At 38.9% G+C, this 22,637-nt stretch overlaps 1 protein-coding gene across 6 annotated transcripts in view; it reads right to left on the bottom strand.

The window, feature by feature from the left end:
• The window catches only part of USP25 (ubiquitin specific peptidase 25), a 94,960-nt gene that overhangs the window by 28,375 nt on the left and 43,948 nt on the right, over nt 1-22,637 (bottom strand). For 4 of the 6 annotated variants that reach the window (XM_075101796.1, XM_075101777.1, XM_075101816.1 and 1 more), the window contains 8 exons: nt 14,097-14,183; nt 9,195-9,332; nt 8,213-8,289; nt 7,741-7,814; nt 6,137-6,285; nt 1,801-1,928; nt 914-1,009; nt 448-609 (listed from right to left, as the gene is read on the bottom strand). In XM_075101796.1, coding sequence (XP_074957897.1) covers nt 448-609; nt 914-1,009; nt 1,801-1,928; nt 6,137-6,285; nt 7,741-7,814; nt 8,213-8,289; nt 9,195-9,332; nt 14,097-14,183 — 911 coding nt within the window. The remainder of the gene's footprint in view (nt 1-447; nt 610-913; nt 1,010-1,800; nt 1,929-6,136; nt 6,286-7,740; nt 7,815-8,212; nt 8,290-9,194; nt 9,333-14,096; nt 14,184-22,637) is intronic. The other 2 variants (XM_075101786.1, XM_075101768.1) reach the window with 1 other exon arrangement.

Consider the following 22,637-nt stretch of genomic DNA (forward strand, 5'->3'; position numbering starts at 1 on the left):
TAAGCAGCAAAGCAGAAAAGGAGCTTAACATCCAGGTAAAAATTAACAGATAAATTGTATACGAGAAACCTTGAAGCTGCACAGAACACACATGCTGCCCAAATTCAGATTCTTAAACAACACACTTGGGAAGCAGTGACCTCACTAGATACTGTGCCACTTGGAACTCTAGGTGGAATTGTGCTTTTTTTGGAAATGGTAATTCTCCACCTAAAGACATTTTTACAAGCGCATGAGACAAACACAAACTATTAACATTTTGGTTTCTTTATTTAAGTCTGTCGTGCCAAAAAATACTCCTAGAAAGAGAGCAGAAGCTTTACGTTGTACTGCCTAGGATATGCCTAGTTGTATTAATCCAGTGAAATTCTTACCCCCTCAGCGGCCGGGTTTGCACTGAGGGGATGACTGGCCTCTCACCTTAGGAGAGCAGGAGGCAGCCCTTACCTGGGTGATGTCTGGGCTGGCAGCGTGCCGCTGGCAGGGGCACTAGCACCCAGGTCATCGACAGGAGACGTGCACACCGGCTTGCTGGAGGCGAACTCCAAGGCATACTGCAGGACATCTACCAAGGGGAATCGTTTAGGACCAGAACCATAGCTTAAATATCTGTTAACCATAAAACGTATTAATGCCATGACTCACATATACAACAAAAAAAAAGAAAAGAAAAAAAAAAGATTTTTTCTTTCTGGTTGACTGCAATTAAATAAAGCAAGCCTTTCCTAGCATGTTTCATGCACCAGAACCACTATGCTTATACACTGTTTCCAAGGAAAACGGTAAAAGAAAAGAGATACAGCAGGGAAATTTAGAGCAAATAACTACACACAAAGGGCATAGTTGAAAGGAGTTATTCTGTGTAGCCCATGATATTACTTGCATTTACACTGGGAACAGTTATCTATAGTACCGTTCTAATCTCTGCTGTAAAACCGTGAGGTACTCTTTGAGTCTCTTGATTTCATCCCGTTTAATTCTTGTTATTTCTCTGTTTTTGTGCATATACCTGTAAAAGATGAAAGTTAGAAAGAAGTGTCAGCCATAGTAGTATTCCAACACTGAAACTGAGGTCTGTACTGATCAGGCATGCTGGTTAATGCTATGAAAAACCAACCCTCTCTCAAGCCTGTTTTACCTACGTGTTAAGCGGTGAAACAGAACTGAAAAGAAAATGGTAACCCCTTTAAGACCCCCTTTCCACAACTTTCAGAAGATGCTTTATCCCCAGTGTCAAAAGCTCTGTTCACACCATGGATGTGTCTTAAAAATGTATACAAACACATACTAGAAAGCTTCTAAATTAAGTGGTTTGTGTAGAAACCAGGTAGCAATACTCCTGCTTCATTGTTTAGGCTCACAAGTAACATTCAGCATCTAACTGAAAGCCAAGTATTTCACCTTTACATATAAACAGCGTGCGCTGATGTTGTGAATCCTCCTCAATCCATGCGGCCTATCTGGAACATCACGACATATCTAACTACTCACCTCTTTCCCAAATGGACTCACAAACAGTGGGATTTTTTCCAGAGTATTTTCCCTGTGTATACAACTACCTAGCAATAACTTAAAGACTGAAGCATAAGCAGGTTTTGGCACAAAGTAGCAGTACATCTTAAATTATTATCTATGTGTATTTTCTTAAACAGATTAAACCCATGAAAATTATAACTTGTCCAGCTAGAACAGAGATCTACTCTGATTTATGTGAGTATAAGATGCACCAGCAGCTTTACCAAATTCATGAGACTCAATTAATATTCATACTAGGACTTTGTTGACAATATTATACTGTACCTGTCCAGATACAAAATTGGAGGAAATTCTAATTTGTTGTGTATCTTCTCTGGTCTCCCCAAAGCCTGATTAAACTCAAATCTTGATAGCTCAAAAGTTAAGACAGGAGGAAGCTCAGTGAACCAGTGCTGAACAAAAGAAAAACAGAAAACGCCACAATGAATGCTTTCCAATAGCAGAACTATAGTAATAATGTTACAATACCTGCAGACTGACATAGCTATGGGAGAAACTGGTTTTTTAGGGTGGTCATAAGCTTTCTCAAGTTTCCATCTTTCACCTTCACTGTAAACACAGACCATTTGTCACTCACGCCACATCAGAGCTTTTCAACTCATCTATCGCTATCTGCATTAAAGCAGAGCAGGCAGGAAGGCTTTTTCCTTTCACATTTGTCTCGCTTGTACTAAAAGCGGCCTACGCTTGAACTTACCTGCCTTGCCAACTGCCCTGTTCTCCTTTAACTCTTGAAGGCCACTGAAGGAGTTGTTTATACTGTATCAAGTGCTCTTCCCAACAACTGCCTCAAACTCAAGTTTCTGACCTTTTCATTCAGCTGGTATCACTCAAAGTTTCTAATGACCTCCTCTGAAGCAAGATCAACGAGTATTTTGGGCTGCATCGGGCAAGCTGTCTCAGCGCTGTAAAACTGATACTTTTTCTTGAAATCTCCTCCATATCAACAACCTCTGCTGAAGTTTCTGCTCACGTATCTAATCACTGCTAATCCCTCTATGGTCCAACCCATGTTATCATCACCTTATCCCAACTTTGAGTATTCAGTAGAGGTCTATCCTCAGTCCTCATTTCACAGAACGGCAGGGGTTAGAAGAGACCTCTGGAGATAGTCTTGTCCAACCCCCCTGCTTGAGCAGGACACCCAGAGCAGGGGGCACAGGAACGCATCCAGGAGGGTTTTGAATGTCTCCAGGGAAGGAGAATCCACAACCTCCCTGGGCAGCCTGTGCCCCTGCTCTGGCACCCTCACAGGAAAGAAGTTTTTCCTCATATTCAAGTGGAACTTCCTGTGTTCCACCTCGTGCCCATCGCCCCTTGGCCTGTCATTGGGCACCACTGAAAAGATCCTGGCCCCATTCTCTGGACACCTGCCCTTCAGATATTCATAAACATTGATAAGATCCCCCCTCAGTCTTCCCTTCTCCAGGCTGAACAAACCCAGGTCTCTCAGCCTTTCCTCATAAGAGAGAACTTCCAGTCCCCTGATCACCTTTGTACCTCTCTGCTGGACTTGCTCAAGCAATTCCCTGTCTTTCTTGAACTGGGGAACCCAGAACTGGATGCAGCACTCCAGATGTGGTCTCACTAGGGCAGAGTAGAGGGGGAGGATAACCTCTCTCGACCTGCTGGCCACACTCCTTTTAATGCACCCCAGAATATCGCTGGCCTTCTTGGCCACAAGGGCACAGTGCTGGCTCATGGTCAACTTACTGTCCAATTCTTTCCTTACATACTTCACTTCTCAACTACAAAACAGCTCCAATTCCAACATTAGAGTCTCTTTTTCTCCCCACTTTGCAACATAAAACCCACAGTTGATCCGTTTAATATGTTTTGGATGTATAACCTTCAGCTCAAGCTTCCCTGATCGCTGCGGATATCATTGCCACACATTTCTGACGTCAATGCCCACAGCCCAGACGTGGCATTTGACTCAGGGCTCACTTCAAGTTCTCCTATTCAGCCAAATGTCTTGAATAATCTCTTCATACAATACCTCCAAGACAGCCTTTTCTTCCTGTACTCATAGCTAGAATTCAGGTTTAGGTTCTCCTCGCTCCACATCTCAGTGCAGTGTCTCCTCTCTCCTCCCTTTGCCCAGCCTTAGCATTCATAGCCTTGTCACACCAACAGATTTCGAGGATGTTGCTGAATTTTCCAGTTCGTTGCCTTCAGCATCACTCTGTTTACATGCAAAATGAGCTGCCTTCCCTTTTCTTGCCTATGTCAGCCTCCACTAACCACCTTTTCAGTTCAAAAGGAGACAATCATGACTTCTCTCTTGCAGCAACTTCACACGGCAGTAAATTTCAATGCTGAGGTTAGCTCGCTTGTTGACACCCTAACTCCATGACTGAAGCTTTTAGGCATCATGATACTACTACTACTAATAATAATGAACAAGCTAAATACCCTGTTAGAGGTAATGGTGGGAACAAGGTTTAAAATATAGAATGTTACTTTCAGGATAAAATGGGTCTTTCAACACATGTGACTACCATGTTGTTAATATTCTTTTTAAGCTTTGATATCTACCAGCTTGGACAAATGCTACTCAAAGTCTTTGTTCAGTGGAGACAGACTTTGTTAAAACTACAAGAAATTCAGCTTCCGTCAGTACTTCCAAACCTTCCAATGCACTGCAACATCTTTGAGGCATTACGTTTAAGCATAATTACTAAAAGCAGCAACCAGTATAAATCAATTACTTCAGTTTAGGGAAATATAACCAATTTACTTGGCTGTGATAATAATGTAGTAATATTCTTCTAGATTAGGACTTAACACATTACCTTTCTTGTTTGGTACTGTTGTCAATCTGTCATATGACTATTTCACTTCCATTTCCACATGCTATGAAGCCAAGCTGATTAAAATCCTGACAGTTTCACAGAACTCAAAGCTTAACACTCTAGACCTGTTCATGACTATCCTTCTGTTCCCCATAGTTTCCTGACATTACAGGTTTTAACCCTCAAAAACAAAACCCAAAAAACCTGGTCTGACATATCTAGTCAAGCATTTATAACCAAACTGACATTTTATGCATGAACGCGCACAGGTTTTAACTGCAAGACAACCCTCAGTCCATAAGATGGACAATCATGCTCTTGTAGTAGGTACATACAAGATTTCACCTTGCATAAAGAAATTGAACTTTGAATTGTACCAAGATATTTATGAGAATTTATTTTTCTTTTCTTCTAATTAGATTTCAGGAAACATGCTCATTGTAAGAAGCCATTTTTATAAGTGCTGGAAGAAAAAAAAATTGAAACGTCCTGTGAAAGAGCACCACATCCAGTAAGATGTGTAAATACATTTAAGAATGCTTGTTAACATCTGATTTGGTTGATCAATATTTGATCAACAATAGCTGACCAGAAAAAGGGACTGCAAAAGGGAAGCTATAAAACCTTTGTTGATAACACAAAATTTGAAATACAACTTCAGACTGGAAGATGATTTCAGTGTGTATCACTGGGCTTAGTAATTAAACCCTGTGTGTACGTTGATATGACTAAAGGAAGCAAAATTTCATTACTGCAAAAGATTGACATCAAGGAAGAAACTATACCTGAACTTCTTCCTTACACAGAAGAAACCCCCTAAGATTTCACATCTTTAAAATAACTGAGATGAAACATGAACAACTGTAAAGAGAAAGTAGCTCAGCTTTACAGGCAATGGGGATTCCTGTATTTCCACATCAATAACCCACAGATTACGACTGAGTGCTCTGCTATAGAAAAAATGCTGGCTATGTACATGCATGTCAGCAATAAGAGGGGACGTTTCAGAGCACACCCTCTTGGTTCTACAACCACCATTGGTCCAACTACCTCTTTTCCCTAACCTGTGACTTCTGCACAAGAAATGTTGTCCATCACCTCGACCCAACACCATACACTGCATAGCCCACTTAGTGGGGCTCCATCTGAATCCCTCCACCCATGCCTCCAGCATGCTCTGACGTTTGGCAGCTTCCTGCTCTAGCAAGAGCTCTCCTGGGAGGCGCAGCAGCCCACAGAGCAATTACTATCTGTCCACCACCACGAGCAAAGAGGTGAACTGCCCACTGTAGAGGGCAAAGAGGATGCTGGGAAACATGAGTAAAAAGGGGAGAGGGGAAGATGACTAGGGTGCTGAGGAATTACAAGATAGAGGCACAGAGCAATAACAAAAATGCACTAAAGCAATAGCCAAACGCACAGCTTGCACATGTTGTTTACGGCATGGCACAGGGAGGCAAGTCAGTCAGTGCAGTGGTTGGCTACCACAGGACATTATACCCGTGAGCTCCCTGGAGATCAAATAGCAGCAACAGGTGGGAACCAGCCTGTGCCAAATCACTGCAGGCACTTAACTGTGCCAGCTTTTCATAAGCATGAACATAATATCTTACAAAAAAATACAAAAAGATGATACTCCAGATACTCCAAAAAAGATACAAATGCCAAATTAACAATCCAATTATACCAAACATGAGAACATGCACAGCAGCAGGTCACATAAAAATCAACTGTGAACCCCAATGAAAAAATAAAGAGCACTACAACAACACCCTGAGAGAAGCCCAGGGGAGCACTTAACTCACCTCCTGGCCAGACTTTGCAGAGTTTTCTGAATGGAGAGATTCGATTTCCCCTTCAATCATTGCAGCTTCTAGGCACTCATGCAGATCTTTGAAGCCATTAACCTGGAGTGGATACTGGCCAAACATTTCTGTGTTTTCAAATTTTTTACCTTCACATAAGAAATTAAACAGTTAAGGTTTTAGGAACAAACATTTACCTTTAAAAAACCTAACCATCCTGGATCACCTGACCTAGCCTACTGAACAACACCCACATTTTGTTATTGAACAATTCAATTACATGTATCAAAACAAATTGCTTGAACATAATATTGAAAATTACTGTCTTTTCCTCTTCAGCCCATTTTTATATTGCTTTTGCAACTACTGGTAATAAGCAAAACCAAAAATGGCTCGGCACCACAGATGTATGGGAAGCTTTACACATATAAATCAAAGTCCTCCTCCTGCAAAAAGCAGCTCACTACTACAACAACCCTACATTGTATCAGCAAAGTCAGAGGAATTGCTGGTATGAAACAGCCCTTTGTATAACTATGTTTTGCAAATATAAACCACAAAAGAGGATATTCATGATTTCTGTGCTGAAAACAAGATCATGATTTGGTAATACTGTATAAAGATGTAAGCTCAAACATGAGGAGAGATACGGGTGACAACAATTTCAGTTTACACTTTCAATGTATTTCATCCTAAGTCGCTAACAAGTCGTCTTACATCTGCCAGTTTCTTTCCATTGGTTTGGTTTTTACATCTCCTCAGTTAAGATGAGAAAGTGAGGGATGAAAGTACCCCAATGCAAAGGAGGAAGAATGCTAGCTTGTAGCAAGGAATCTGCAGAAGTATTGGATACACTGTTTCAGGCCAAGGAACAACCTGGAAGCCACTTTAAATATTATAGGTGCTTCTTTCAAATGCATCTCAGGAGTCATTCACTCTCGGGATGGGAGACAGAATCACCAACATTAAAATCACTTTCACAACTGCTGGCCTCCTGGGAATAAAGAATGCTGCATTTCTGCTGATCTACTCACTATATGCAGATAAGATAAAGGGAACCTTGTTGTACAGTCTCTTCCCCCTCAGTACTCTCCAACACTGCCCTTGAGCTGGTTTCCACTGACTTGTTTTCAGTGAACTGTACTTTTAAGAGGGTGAGTTATTCATACCAGAAACTGTGCAGAAGAAAATTTCAGTTATTGTGTTTTAAGTTGCATTAAATGAAGTACAGAGTGCAAGAGACTAGCTCAACAAAATGCAGTACTGAGCTTTCCATATACCCTTAGTGAGCGGCAAAAGTGCCCTGATAATACTTCCTTGCAAGCATTTTTGCTCAGCTTCTCACTCTAACTTCTGCTGCACTTAGGTACATACACTCAGCTCCTGAAAGTTATGAAAACAGTTTTTCTGGACCACTGCAGCTCACTACGTTTACCTTCAGTCTCATTCTCATGAAAAACCTTTTGTCACAGACCGAATGTGTATCCTCCAAGTGTGCTTCTGCAGAAGTACCTAAAATGCTATAACTGGATCATTCACCTGTGTACTTAGACAAGCACTGAACAGATGCAAGCACAGAAGTCCAAGTAAATTCAGGTGCATACCTTCAAGTACACCTACTGCTAGAAATCGCCCATAAAATAACTCCACCATTGGGTTCTTTGGTTTCTCTCCATCCCTGAAAACAGAAAGCATGTTAGTGCAAAAATCAAAATTAGTGCAAAAGCTACAAACTTTTATAAAACTATGAGCAGAACATTCTGCATTCATTGTGGAAATGCTGCCTATTTTACTCAGTTACTGTTCATTAAATCAGATTTTATTCATGAATGGTTAAATTGTACAAAACCCTTGTAAAAACTATTTCCTGAAACACTCTAGAAACAGTTATGTATTCAAAAGACAGTTTACAGATGCTCACTTACACAAATGATGAGTATTTTCTTCTGAGAAGATAACTATATTGAACATTTTGATGGGAAAAAGCAAACTAAACCACGAAAAATGTACTTCCCACTGAAAGGCTGAAAAAGATCCAACCGGATACGGAGCAAGGGAAAAAAAAAAAATTCTTACCTCTCTTCTTCAGCTTTAATTTGGAAGGCATCTTCTAGCCAATCTAATAATTTATGTGTAAATTCACTAACATCTTGCTGTTGAAAAATATAAAATGATCAGTACATGTTCACATATGTAACATAATACAATGAAGTCCCACCTTACAAGAACAGTATAGCAGTATTCCCCCCAACACAAGCTCCAAAAATTACACTGTGTTCAAGACTGTGCCATGATTGGTTTTTGGAATTTTTTTGTTTGTTTCTTTGTTTTTATGGGTGGCTCTTAGAGCACACTAAGGCTCTGATGTTCCTCAGCCACTACACTGTCCTGTGATCCTTATTACTTGGGTTCAGCTTTCATACTATGCTAGTCCAAAGGCATCTTATGAATCCCATTGTTCAAGCCCTTTGGTATCTAACAAGTGGTGACTAATATTACTTTCATCGAGCACTAAATTCAGCACGCTGTTGCAATTAAACACCTTAGCCACGTAACCTCATGTGGGAAAAATAAAGTATCCTGAAAACATTTTGTTTCTTCAAAAAAATCAAAATATACCCACTATGATTAAGACAGGTATCCTGAATATGAATATTAGGATCCTCCAAAGCAGTATCTACACAGGCAAATAGTACACTAGGACTCTACCAGCCCTGGAGGTACTGTTAGATGAGAGTAAAGCTCTTTCAAAAACCACAGCTATAACTAAACCCTAAAAGCAAGGATGCGGAACTATTATTTAGTTTCTAAATTAACAGGAAGAGAGTATACCAAATAAAACAGTCATGCTGCCCAGATTTTTTTAATTTATTTTTTTTTTTACTTAAAATTACTAGAGAGCATATAATATTAAAGAAATAGCTCAAAGATTGTGATAATTAGAAGTTTCTTTTCTGTGGACATTTTGAATTGTTGTTGTCCATTTTAAGTATTTCCCTATTGCCAGATGACAGTAAGAAAACATGTGTAAGCTTGAATAAAAACACACAGAAATCACCTGTTGGGAATCATTTGATTTAAAAGCATCTTTCAGGATCTCCACCGCTCTTGATGGGTCAACATACTTCCTCTTCGAACCAACTAGAAGTGCAAACAGGTACCTCAATTCACGCATGAAAGGCAGATTCCTGTGTTCCTGTATTTGAAGAAGAATTAGAAGTAGTTAACAAAGTGGTAACAAAAATCTGCTTTACAGAGTAGCACCCAATGAACGAAGCGTATATCCAGCCAATCATCATAATAATATATAAGCTTACTTCTTGTACTACCATTGCATGCCTTTTACTTGTCAGTTTTACAAAATAATGTAGTTCCCTGAGAAGAAAATTATATTTCAGAAATTGAAAGCTCCCTGAAACCACATCTAGATGTACTGGTTTGACTTGAAATGGGGCTGAATGGACCAGTGGACAAGCCTAGTTGTGTTTAAGACAGAACTGTTTTTCCCGAGACTTACAAAGCCTTAAATAATGCACTGCAGCAATACGCATTGATTTTACTGAAATTAGTATTCCTCTATATGTCTAGCAGAATTTCTTGTGAACCTACACACTGCCTCGTACCTTTTTAAGTTTTTCTTTTTTTTACTGAAGACTAAATTTAAGGTGTACACAAATTATTATTTCTCTTGACAGAAGGAAGAGAAATAGCCATCTTTCCTTTCTACCTATTTTTTAAAGTACAGTTCATGGGCAATATGGAGTTCTTTTTCTGGTTTCCGGGAGAGAAGCAGAAGAAATACTTTCTGTCTGTATAATGAAAAGCAAGTAAACTGAAACACAAATCCATCGTACCATGGATTAAACCACAGGTTACAAATGCTGTGGAGCATGGTATCACTCAAACTCCTGAGCAGGTAGTTGACAAATACTCGCAAAATTAAAACCCATGTAACATCCATTTGTGTTTAGCACAAAGTATCACTGAAAGGCAGCACAGATGCCAGATGCCGGTCAAACTGGAATTACTTCATGACAAGCTATTTCACATGTCCATCAAACAGCAGACTTGTTTAGTTATTCCTATGTCAATCCAGTATGCATAAAGCTTTTTGTACATAAGGTCTGTTTTATTTCAGCTTTAAAAACTGTGTGGTGCACTGGGATATGTTCTGCATAATACCTAAAAAAATACTTCTAGTCATGTAAATTCCCAAGTTTTACTCGCTCTTCTAGTCCACCTTGCAAAACACCTGCTAATTATAAACACTGTTCACAGAAAAGGTTTGACTTGCATCAAATGCCACCCTAATTCACCATTAATCATCATAATCTAAGAATAAAAATCAGTCTCCCATTTACATAGTCAAAGCACTTTGTAACAACAAAACAGTGAAACAAATTGTGAAAGTGATTTTTTTCATACTATTTTCATAAAGTGATCTATTAAAAATGAATAGGATTTCAAGCTTAGCTACAGATACATCTTACGAAGATGCTTCAATACCAGTGATAATTTATATGCATAATACAGTTGACTGACCACAGAATACTCTAGGTCTAACCTACCTCCCGTTAAATCTGAAGTACATAGGCAGTGAGTGAGTATTATTGCATTATTTACCCAGATTTACACTACTAATTTGGCTGAGTTTTAAGCATACTTGTAGCCTTAGGCTGAACAACTGGCTACTGATATCAGTAGGACTACTCAGAACAAATATCTCTGTAAAGCCTATGAAAGTTCTCTAAAACTAGAAAGATCCTTGTTGTTTTGAGAAAGCTCAATTTAATGCATTAGGGATGATTCTTGACTGGATTATGCAGGCATTACCACAATAAACAATGACTATGACTAAACAAAGCCTAAAATCTTCAAAAGGATATGAGCCAGTCCCCAGGACAAGCTATACAGTTCCATAAAGGACTTGCACATTAAAACAAAAGAACTAATAAAGTAATCACAGGACAGCATACGGCTCTCAATTTTAAAGCACACTGTAGATGCAACAACACGAAGATTAAAATAAACTTTAAAATTAAAATAATCTTTTCATACAGTTTAAGTAAACTGTACAGGAAGTTCATAATCTAAAACATTCTCTATTGTAGCACCTATCCTGCCTGCATAAATGACTTCTTAATACACTGATGTTGGAAAAATTTAAGATTAAGAAATGCTTCTAAAGCAACCCACATGTTTAACACACAGCAAACATTCATTATTGTCAATCAGTGGGCCAGGACACTGGCAAAATGATAAGGCTGAAACGGGGAAGGATGTGCTAACCTGGAGCACAGTAACCTACTTCCTCCAATAATAAAGTGTTTCCTGAAGATATCATTGAGGCCAAATACATAGCTGGCCTCACTGTGTACAGCAAAAAATATCTGTTCACATGACAGCAAGAGGTAAGTGAACTGGAGAGCAAAGAGGCTGCAGTAACTACAGAGTACCATATTTGTTCTACAGAAGAAAGCTGAGGAACACACCGAGGAAGCGACATGAATTTCAAATTAAAAAACAAAAACAGATTGGAGATTTTAAGTGTATGTCCAGGTTTACAATCCAGAAAAACAAAGTCCAATTAGCTGAGGAAAACAGGGTGGGTTTTTTTTGTTTGGGGTTTTTCTTTTGTTGGTTTTGGGGTTTTTTGGTTTGGTTTTATTGGTTTTGTTTGTTTTTAAAGTCAAGGTTACTACCAATTACTTCTGGATTACATGTTTTACATGCCAAATTATTAATAGCATTTGGATTCAATATATTGATCGGAAAGAACAAACACACCCCACTGTGCAAGACTCCCTGAAGTACAACCACGTGCTTTAATTCTAAATCAAGATATTGTCATGACCCTAGCATTAAACTCTACTTTCCACCAACAGAAACAACAACAGGATGTAAACCAAAGTCTTGAAAATCTGGGATTATTAAAGCTTGGTCTTTATTAGCAAGGAAACTTGATCCTAGGGAATGTCAGTCACACACAGTACTTAATACTAGGTTAAAATTTAAAATAAAACTAAGTCAAGATAGTTTTAGAACAAGTAAGCAGATGGAAGTAAATTCCAGGGCTTTTTTTGTCAACTGATAGCTTATACTACAACTTCAAACCAATTTGCCTCTACTTGCCTTCACCTTATAAAGAAATAAAAGCACCACATTTGGGGGCATGCATGCCTATTTCTTCTATTTGTCTAAGTTCCAACTACTGGAACGATCTCTTTGCCTAAATTCTCCCAAAACATATTTCAACACTAAGACAAGCCTTTTTCAGCTGTAGATAAGACAGACGAGTACATCAATTAAGAATGTTTTTTCATTCTGGAATTTAAGTTAACAAAAGGAGAGGATACAAACTACTGCCAGAGATTCTTAGCAGCAGGCTTGCAGAAAGCAAGGGTTCTGCACAAATCCATATACTTGCCTGGTGTCACACCATTTCACACAGCCTTAATATTGTCTGTCATGGTCAGTATTTCTAAAAAATAGCACTTTGGAATTGCTAAAGGCATTCAGCTGCTAGTGTCAATGCTTGGGCACGACATTTTTCAAAGACAGCTACTAACTATTATCTATTTCATATCACCTCCTAGATGCCAACTGCTTTTTACATGAAGGTAAAGAACTCTGAGTACTGGAGGATATTACTAAAACAAATTATATGATGAATAATGAAATACCAGTTAGAAAGTCAATTTTGAAAATTACAAAAAAATATATTTCAGCACAACTCTCTGGTAAAGTATGACTTTATCCTGTCTTTCTTACTAAAATGCACTGTCCCATCTTGCGACATGTTCCCAATGCTACCCATGTAGTATTTGCACACCATCTCATGACCTAATGCAAATACTTTTTCCTATAAAAAAAAAAAGTTACAACTTTCAATAGGGTGGGAGGCAGGGAAGAAATTGTACAGTTCTAACTGAACATGCAACTTCCCTTTTATGGTACATAGCTAGAGGTTTAGAAAATGGACACTATCTTCTCTATGTCTGTTTTCTTTTGCTTTTTTAATTGCAGCTCTTACTTTTGCTAGCGAACATTCCAGTCAAGCCTGAAATGCCAAATAACTAAGAACAGGCCAACAACACACTCCCTTTTTAAAATCCAAAAGAAAGGGGTAAAAGGCAATAGTCTAATTTCTGGATATGCAAAAATTCACTGCTCTGTAAACCCTTGCTAAAAATCAGGGCATCAAGTGCCTTCATGCTTCATACAGCCACTTCCCCATCTCATTTCTTCCTTTCTATTTCATAACATAGAAACCAAGGTGCCCTCATGTATCTCTCCTCAGAGGGCATCCATGAAGGGAGAAAAACTGGTGTGTTTGTCCCTCAGTCCGTGACCATTCCCCCTCCCTCCCTAGTCTGAGGTCTCAAGAAACCTGAGCCAAGGCCCCCCCTTCCCAGCCTCGTATGAGTACCAGAATAAACATGGGAAAACCTATGCTTACAATCACCTCATGAAAAGGCCAGAAGAGACAAGCTAATAACCAAAAGCTTGATCTCAGGTCATGAGTTACAAGTAACTGACATCCCCAAAAAAACAACGAAGTGGCCGGGCCAACACCAACAATGCTGCTCGCACAGCTACACAGATCAAAACCATGCAGGTAACCAAAAAGCATGCCCACGGCTGCACAGTGCGAGGGGTCTCTTTGTTAACACAAGCTCCACTCGCTAGTGGCAGCGCTGCTACGGCTGTATCAGCGAAGCCCTTCCACTGAACCTAAGCAGCAGTGCACCAAGCAAACTCTGCCTCTCTCAACATCCTGCCCCATCCTCTGCTCAGAAGCTAACGTATTTTACGCAATACCCGTAATAGGAAGCTCAGAGAAATGTTAATTGGCACCTATAAAAACCGTGCTAATTTGAGCTGAAGAACAGTGCAAAATTCAATTACAAGCGAGAAATGCCCTTATCAGCCACTAGGGGAAGTTCGCTTCTAATTTTACCTTTTGGTTTCGGGGCAAGTCTTGAGCATTTGCAGGAGGATTGAAATTCAAAACTAGTCTTCGAAACTCCAGTAGGTTAAATAATGACTGAAAAGGGGAAAAAAATTAAAAAACGTTTAAGCATTTCTGTAAACAATACAAAATTCTTCCAAATGTTCCTTAGCGAACTAAATGAAATGTCAAACATATGAAATGCTAAGTTTAATTTCAGAAGCTGTAGTATTTGCTAAGCATATTTTCAACAGAAGACAATTATTTTTGCTGAGAAAACAGCATAATCAAAAAAACTTCTTTACAGTTAATCACATAAATGGAACAATAATTTTAGATGCTAGGTAGTTTTTACAACAAGAAATTTATTAATTCTGTAACTGTCAGTTTTCTAATCAAAATTAAAGCCTGTTTAGCCATGTAAAATTCATCTTGTAGCCCCTTTATCATCTACCTCCTCAGCGCAGAGAGAGTACATCTTTGAATATGCAATGTAAATCCACTTGCAATTATCTCGTTTACATTCTGCCCACTCCTCCCGTTATTATAGGATCTGAATACTGTACATTAGAGTAAGGAAACTGGCTTGTACATCTTTTCAGGTCAGGAACTGATCACATTCTTATTTTATGGACAAGACATGAAAACAGGTGTCTACAGGCACACCAACAAAGAACCCCTCAGCATAACACAGAGCCTGGAGCCAAGAGTACAAGAATAAGATGACTCCATGTTGCAAAACTAAAAGTCCAAAGCAGTAGCTGAGAACTGAAGTCCTCAGTACTTGCTTAACTGCACCATTGCTTTTCTGCACACACAGAAAGCTCTTTAAAATACTAGTCTGTGGTAATGAAGTGAGCTTTACTTAATGAAGAAAGGGTAGCAGAAAAGGTCTAAAATATCAGAGAAGCACAGGAAAGATTTGCCCTCCTATTCATCCCTTTGGTTTTACAATCTGTAATTAACTCTTTCCCCCCACCACCCCAACACATATTGTTATTTATTTTGAGAGGCAGAGCTTGCCTACCCTAGCAATAGGCTTTGATCCGAAACTTGTCCTACACAGGTAAAGACTTAAGTCACAGACCACAGCAGGTTTAATAGGACTTCAACCCCACAGTGGCATGAAAGTGAAATTCAAATTGTGAGGAGGCACTGCATTTACTCTAATAATTTAGAACACGTTGGAAGGGGGCGGGGGGGGGAAATATGTTTGTGAAAAGTTGCAATGTTCCCAACTCTACTCATGAAAGAGCCTGTAGCAAGTTTAACCTCTTCCCACACCCCACAGTATACAGCATCTCCAGCAAAATGAAAAGGCTAAAGTTTTTAGGCCTAACATTTTTTAGGTTTAAAAATAATTAGAAAAAATTAGAGACCAAACAAGAAAGACTTTTCTGACCTTGCTAAATCAACACAGACAATTGAGTATTCAAGCTTTTATTTTTTCCTTCTGTTTTGCTGTTCAAAATACAGGTTCCCCTTTTATCAGTCCTTGCAGAGAAGGGAGATTAAACACAGAGTCCTTTGTTTACTTAATCAAAGCACAGAAAACATTAATATTTAATTCAAGTGTCATTCTAGAAGTTGATACTAATTGAAGTTGTGTCTCATGATGTAACATCATTCCACTGGTGAGCTCTTCAACAAGCAAAACATAGCAATGCCTTACATACAAAATAAACCAGCTGCTGAAATATGATGTCCAAAGACTGATTTCTCTCCATGACTAATCCAAGTGCCATCAAAGTGCCAAGCAGCTGAGCTGGCCGGTTTCATAATACACACACACATGAATTAAGTACAGAAAACTGTACTGAAGTTTAGAATTTTTGCCTGTCTTTCAATCCACAGGTTTTTCACAAAAACTGTATTTCTTTAATCCAGAACTCTAATCTGTGAACATGTAACTCCATGCTTTACCTATTTCTGCAAGCTGATGAGAATAATGAAGAGGATGGTCTGATATGCTCTTTTCTTCTTTAGCTTTGTTCTAGTCCAAATTTCTTATGCAAGATATCTAGTTATTAAACTTTTTTCCAAAACAGTTTACACTGAGTGGTTGTACTGAAATGCAGCAGAACTCTCACACTTAATCTACTGCCAACACCACTAACGCTAACAGGAAAGTATCATGTTGTAGCTCTTCTATACTGAGCTAAATCAACTTCAGGAAACTTCTATCTTCACAAAAAACAGCAGATAATTTCCCAGTGCAAGTGTAAACAAGCATACAATAAGTGTGCCTGAGACCAACCAATTTTTGTGCCCCAAGCTCCTCAAGGATGAGCCTACAGTTCTTCCTGAGATAAGGGAACAAACGAGCTCACCTAAGCCCTCACTGCAGCAGAGACCTCCCATGGCCATCCACCCCAGTGCTTCAGGAAAGGGCTAGGCAAAACAATTCCCAATTTGCTGAGCCATCTGTTGACTAGGCTTCCTACACCCATGGTAGGCAATGCCACAGAGGAGAAGCTGTTCTTCTGCAGCCTCCAAAGAGACACAGCAGAGACTGTCCTGGCCCAAGTGCCACCCGCTGGCCCCAGGCCAAAGCACTGGCCTTCCAAACACATTGCACAGTGCAGCACTTCATCTCTCACCCACTTGGCTTTAGCTATGGAAAGGTGCCAGGAGTCCCAGTGAAAGAAAACAGGCTGGATCTAAAAAGTGGTTACTTCATATCTACTGGCCTTGATCAAATATACTTAAAATTTAGCAATGTAAAGTATGCAAAACTTATGCACGTGAGAAAAATTCTCTAAAAGGTGAAGATTTTGCATTTTGCATTTGTTGTTCCCACCCACCCCGGTGTATTTAAACATACTTAAACCTATTTAAAAAGCTGTCACCTGGAAACTTCACCAAGCTAAGGCTAAGTTACAAGAACTGAAATTATAATGAAAATTAACAGATTTTCAGAATACCTGATCCCTGTTATGTCAGTTTGGGGACTGAACAAGAGAACAAATGAAAATGAGAATGAACAAGAACAAAAATCCAGCGTCAGTTTAGGGTGTTCAAACTAACTTGCTGAATGACAGCAGGCATACTGTGGCTTTCCCCTCCTGTAGGTGGTGACGATGCAGACGTATTTTCTGTCATACCAGAAAGAGCTAGGTAGATTTGTAGCTTCTAGACTGTAAGATATCAAAAGCCCTCACTTCCCTAAGTAACACCTACTGTTATTATATAGAGTCCAAATACAGTTTCAGAATACAAGCTGCCTTTGTTTTACCGAAAACACCCTCCCTATCTTTTTCCTGCCTTAATGTCTAAGATTATCAAACATAAGGACCTTGGCAGAATTTAGGTTGCCCGAGTAAAGGATTAATTCTCAACATTCAGGAACTGTGATGCTACATTAATACTGCAAGAATATAAATTAGTCAGCATATTAAATACATAAAAAGCTTGGAATGTAACACAGATCGTTAAAAGCTGCCAGCAGAGTCCTAAAGTAGTAAGGGTACTGACACCAACAGTACTTGGAGAACAGGAAAACAGTACTTCTGCATCTAGATAAAAGATGACCTATCAAGCTGTTGCACAGAGCTTTAGACAGGCTTTCTCTGGTGGATTCTTACAAGTTCTGTAAGCACATTGCACTAAAACCAGCTGTTTCAGTAGCAAATATATGAAAACCTTCTGTTTTCTTTGACTAGCAATTTTGTATTTGTTTCCACTGTTGGGAACAAAAAAGCAAAAAATATTGTGCAAGAACTGGGGAAACTTTAATATTGATCACCTTTCTACAAGTTTACACGAAAACCATAATTTTGTAATACTATGAACACAGCCATCTTCCCCTTCAATTCATAAAGATTAAGCCTGGAAGGAAGGACTTTCAAATAATCGCATCCATAAAGCGATTTGGGCTACTCAACCTAAACCAGTCAGCAAGATGCCAAAAACATTCTCATTTGGCAGAAACTCATCTAGCACGCTTAGGTAGAATGAATACATTTGACTAGTGCTGTAATGACTGCAGAAAACCTAAACTTCTCCTAACTCCTAAACTTCTCCTAAACTTCTCCTTACCACTTAAGGTGGTAAGTAAGAAAAAAAAAAAAAAAAAGAAGCAGCATACCTACTGGCAGGCAGCTGGAACACCCCTGGCTTACTATGAAATGCAGTCATCATTGATTTCTCTTAGAGCAGCGCAAGAAAAATTGTGAAGTTTCTATTCTTGTGGCAGGCCAGTTTGTAGGCTCCCTTTTACCAAAGTGAAGGGGATTAACAACAGGCAAGGATGCCACAACTAGTGTAGGTGTGCATAATGATACCTGTGTGTCAGCCGCAAATACTGGCTAGGAATTTGTCCAAATTAGTGCCAAATCTTGAGATTTAACCGGAGAAAAATACAATGACTAACTTGAATTTTGGAAAAAAAAAATTAAAAAGTGTCTGTTGCCACTCAGAGGCCGCTCTGCTCCTGTGCTACGCTCCAGTCTACCCAGCACCTCCTTATGCCTCACACAGGGGATGCCTCCTACTCCACTTGGGCATGTCTTATTTATGTAAGCAGTAAATCCTGTTTCCAGAGTAGAGACTAATGATGGGCATTAAATGTGGTTGTCAGGCCTACCTTTGAGCCTATGCATGCATTGCATAGCAGTAAAGGTCAGCAAGCATAAATATAACAAGAATTCTTCCTATAATGCTTAAAATAAAAGGAAGCTGTCTTCTATACATATATGCAAATTAGTTTAAACACATTTTACTCACGATGTAGAAAATTATTTTAACAAGAGTACAGAGAATTTTAAACATATTTTCTCTTAAGCACACAGTAGCCCTGTGTATTGTCTTCTATCAGGGGGGTAACAAATCAAAACCTTAAGAAAATGAGGAAGCTACCCAAAATATATTCCTGATATTGCTTCTCTCCATACACTGAGGATTTGGCACAGTCAAAAGCTCTCCTGAAAATCCTCACATTCTTTAGAAAATTGCATGTAAGGAAGAGGGAAGGGAAGAAAGGAAAACGGCTTCAAAGCTGGAACCTGAGAAGGTTCCTGTTCCTATACTTGTGAATGTATAGGAAGAGTAGTTTGGTTTTTTTTCCCCCCTCTCTCCCTCTCTGAAACAAAACTCCTACAGACAGATATGAAACTATCTTGTGGCTGAACTTCAGCAGAACAAACGCAAACGTACACCAGTAGCAGTCAGGAAAACATTTAGCATTTTCAATCTCAGATCTTAAAAGCTTTGTGAAGTATCTCAAAAGGGACATTTTTATTTAAAAAACAGCATTTTATTCATAATCAGCATTCAAAACTGCTAAAAACCAAGGTAAAAAATGCAATTTTAAGCTGTCATGTTCTGCTTTTCCAAAAGTCTGAGGTGTAACATAGAAGAAGATGGAAAAGTGACTTTCTACATCAAACAGTATGAAAGCTAACTAACTTAAGACCTCTAGCAGACTTGGGTTAAGTCAACATTTTAAACAAACAGCTCACCATGGTATTACCAGCCTGCATTCAGAGAACATTTACTTGTTCATAGCAACAAACTCAGAACATTACAGCAATTCAGAAGACATAAGTATGATATGAGATGTGTCTAGAAGAATTCACTTTATACTTGTGTCTTGGCACATACTAAAAAATGTCATTGAACCACTCCTCTATTACATGTTCAAAGCAAGAAAAAAAATCTGTTAGGACATGAAATAACAGCTAACATTTCCTTACATGGTTACAGTTTTCAACTTCTTTCCTAAAAGCACAACGTGAAATAAGTTTGTGGTATAACTTTAAACACACCTAAACAATGCAATGGCTTTATGCCCTTCTAAACCTAGGAACTATACATAGAATCACAACTCAACATGTATTCTGTATCCTTTATTTTAATTAAATGAACAACTATTTATGAGTCAAAGTTAAAGCCATCATCTGTTAAAGCTTTCCAACCCTTCACAACAGAAATTTTACAATATTATATACCAGTAAATATAAGGTAAGAATTTGAAAACATCACACAAGCAACCTGAGGGAACTGGAGCCCATAGAGAAGAACAAAAGCAGGGAAAGGAATATCCTCTCAGCACATATCATAGGATGACTGAACTCAGAAGTGACAGGTCAATCTTTACTCAACAGGGGAGCGACAGACAAAAAGAAAGCAAGAAACTAGATTTCCAACACTGCTATTCCTCTGCCTGTGAAACTCTACAGAACAGTTTATATCATATTCCCCCGACCCTGTCCCAGGCAGAGAAAACAGTGGAAAGAAAATATTCCATCAAAGACCATTTTAACTCAAACGGGGATTGTGCACTGAGTGTTTTTTAGTGTGCAACCTTCCACTGCATGCCCAGGGAAGCAAGGGAGTCCTGTACAACGTATATATATGCAACTCATAATACTAGGCTTTTTTGCATTAATGCACTACATCATCCATCACAATCCTTTCCATTTAAAATGACAAACAGGACAAACAAAACGACGCAAAAATTGGATACTTCTGGTAGGCTGCTTCAAGGATGTTAAGAACGATAGCCAAGCCACCAACTGGGAAGAAAAGACTTGCTTGACTCACACACCAAGCTGGCTTCCTTCTTCCCAGAACTAAAAGCTTAGGATCAAATGAGATCTTAACCCCAAATATACTGACATCAGGATTGCAAGAAGGGTGCTCTTAAACACAATGCAACAGAGTAAAATGCCGGAAGTGGTGTTAGGGACCCTGAAGAAAAAAAGCTGAAGGGCAGCTATGGAGGTTTATGCGTGTAAGATGGTAGCTTGCTAATTCTTTGTTCTGCAAGTTATGCACTTTTGGGGAAAAAAAAAGTCTCATTTTGAATGACTAACCAGACTCTGACAGACTCCCAGAGAAAAAAATGTGGAGATGCCAAACTCAAGCTGTCCTGTTGGGATAACTCATTTGGTAAAGGGAGGAGCTACAATCTGGACAGGCCCTTGGGAAGTCACGAGTCCCAGGAAAATGCCACACCTTGTACTTTAGGTATGGGACTGGGCAGGGAGAGGAAATAGAGCAGCATCTACAGTACAATTTTCATGTGATACCTGACACACTTTCTTCCTTCCATCAGAAATTTGCCTTAGTGCACTGAGTAGATGATATTCACTAAAGGACCAACTACTCAGTATCTCCCATGACACCTTTTTCAAGGGGCAAGTACTGCCAGGGCATTAATTCTCACACATGACTGAAACCCTACTTGGAACTCCAGAAGACAGTCTTATGCAATGTCTTAAAGCAAAACACCTGGGAGACAACTTGCAGAGGCAGCAAGTCAACAGACACGATACCAATAGCGCATCCATGTCCTGAGAGTTGCCTGCTTTCTACGTCTTGTATCCTGCAAACACTCAACTTGTGCTCAGCATGACACAAAGAAGCCACTTCACAGGCTCAATAAATGTATTATTTATAAGCCATTTTCAGACTATAAACTCTTAAAACCAAGGCAAATTGTGAAGTTACCTTTTTACAATGGAGCAACTGAAATCTACTGCAAAAAAGGAAGTAAAGCCATGTAGCACTATATTTGTGTTTTGTTTCTTTAAAGAACTTGATATCTTAAGTTCTATTTCAAGAGCAGATACATGCAGTTACAATAATGAGAATTAGCGAAAAAAATCCACACAACCAACCTTCTAGAAATATTCTAAAACCTCAGCATTTAGGGATCCTTCTAGAAAAGTTAATTTAACTAAGCAGTAGCAAAAGCACGTATGGGTGAACTCCGGTCAAAAATGTAGGTTTATTACAAGTTCAAGAGGAGGTGGGAAAATCATCAAGGGACTTGATTTGTTTCTTGGCAGGTAAGAAAGAAGCAAACATGCTTTAATACAGTTTTGTTTTGACATATTTTCTTCAGGACTCAGTTTTAAATTGAAGTTGTTATCAAGTAAAACGTCTTCAACAGCAGGACAAATTTTTATAAGTTACACTGTGGAAAAAATATCACTGCTTATTCTAATCATACTGAATGTAACTGTTAGCTCCAAAACAAAGTTTAGCTTTCATCTGAAGAGAGACTCCCCTCTTCCCCTACAGAGGAGGATGACCTCTATATGTGCGTATTTCTCCAAAGCAGAAATAAATATAGATTAAAAGGCAGTATTTCTAGCAATGTTTGAAATTTTTTAGGGTTTGCTACCACTCACTGCAAACGTATCTTAAGGAATCTCATGGTTTTGATACAAATACAACAAACCATTGATGATTGTATTTGGCTAAGTCAGCTAATTGGTGGCTATAAAAGACAACATACATTGCGTAAGAAAACTGCCAAAACATCAAAAGCTCTTTTTTTCCTTAACAAGCACCCCTTAAATAGAAGGAAACAGATTTTTCTTTCTTTGCAATTCAGTTTTAGATTATATTACACAATACATCATTGTGACTGACAGTAGTTAACATTTAGATATTGTTGACCTATGTGGTGTGTCAGGTTTCAAGAGACTCCTAAAGAAAGCTTGAAAATACTTCTACATAATCAATGCAACCCAAGGAGTCAATCTGACCTGTGGATAAATAAATATGGTATTAGCTAATGCTCTAAATTAACATGCATTA

Source organism: Phalacrocorax aristotelis, chromosome 1, assembly GCF_949628215.1.
Source record: "Phalacrocorax aristotelis chromosome 1, bGulAri2.1, whole genome shotgun sequence".
NCBI lineage: Eukaryota > Metazoa > Chordata > Aves > Suliformes > Phalacrocoracidae > Phalacrocorax > Phalacrocorax aristotelis.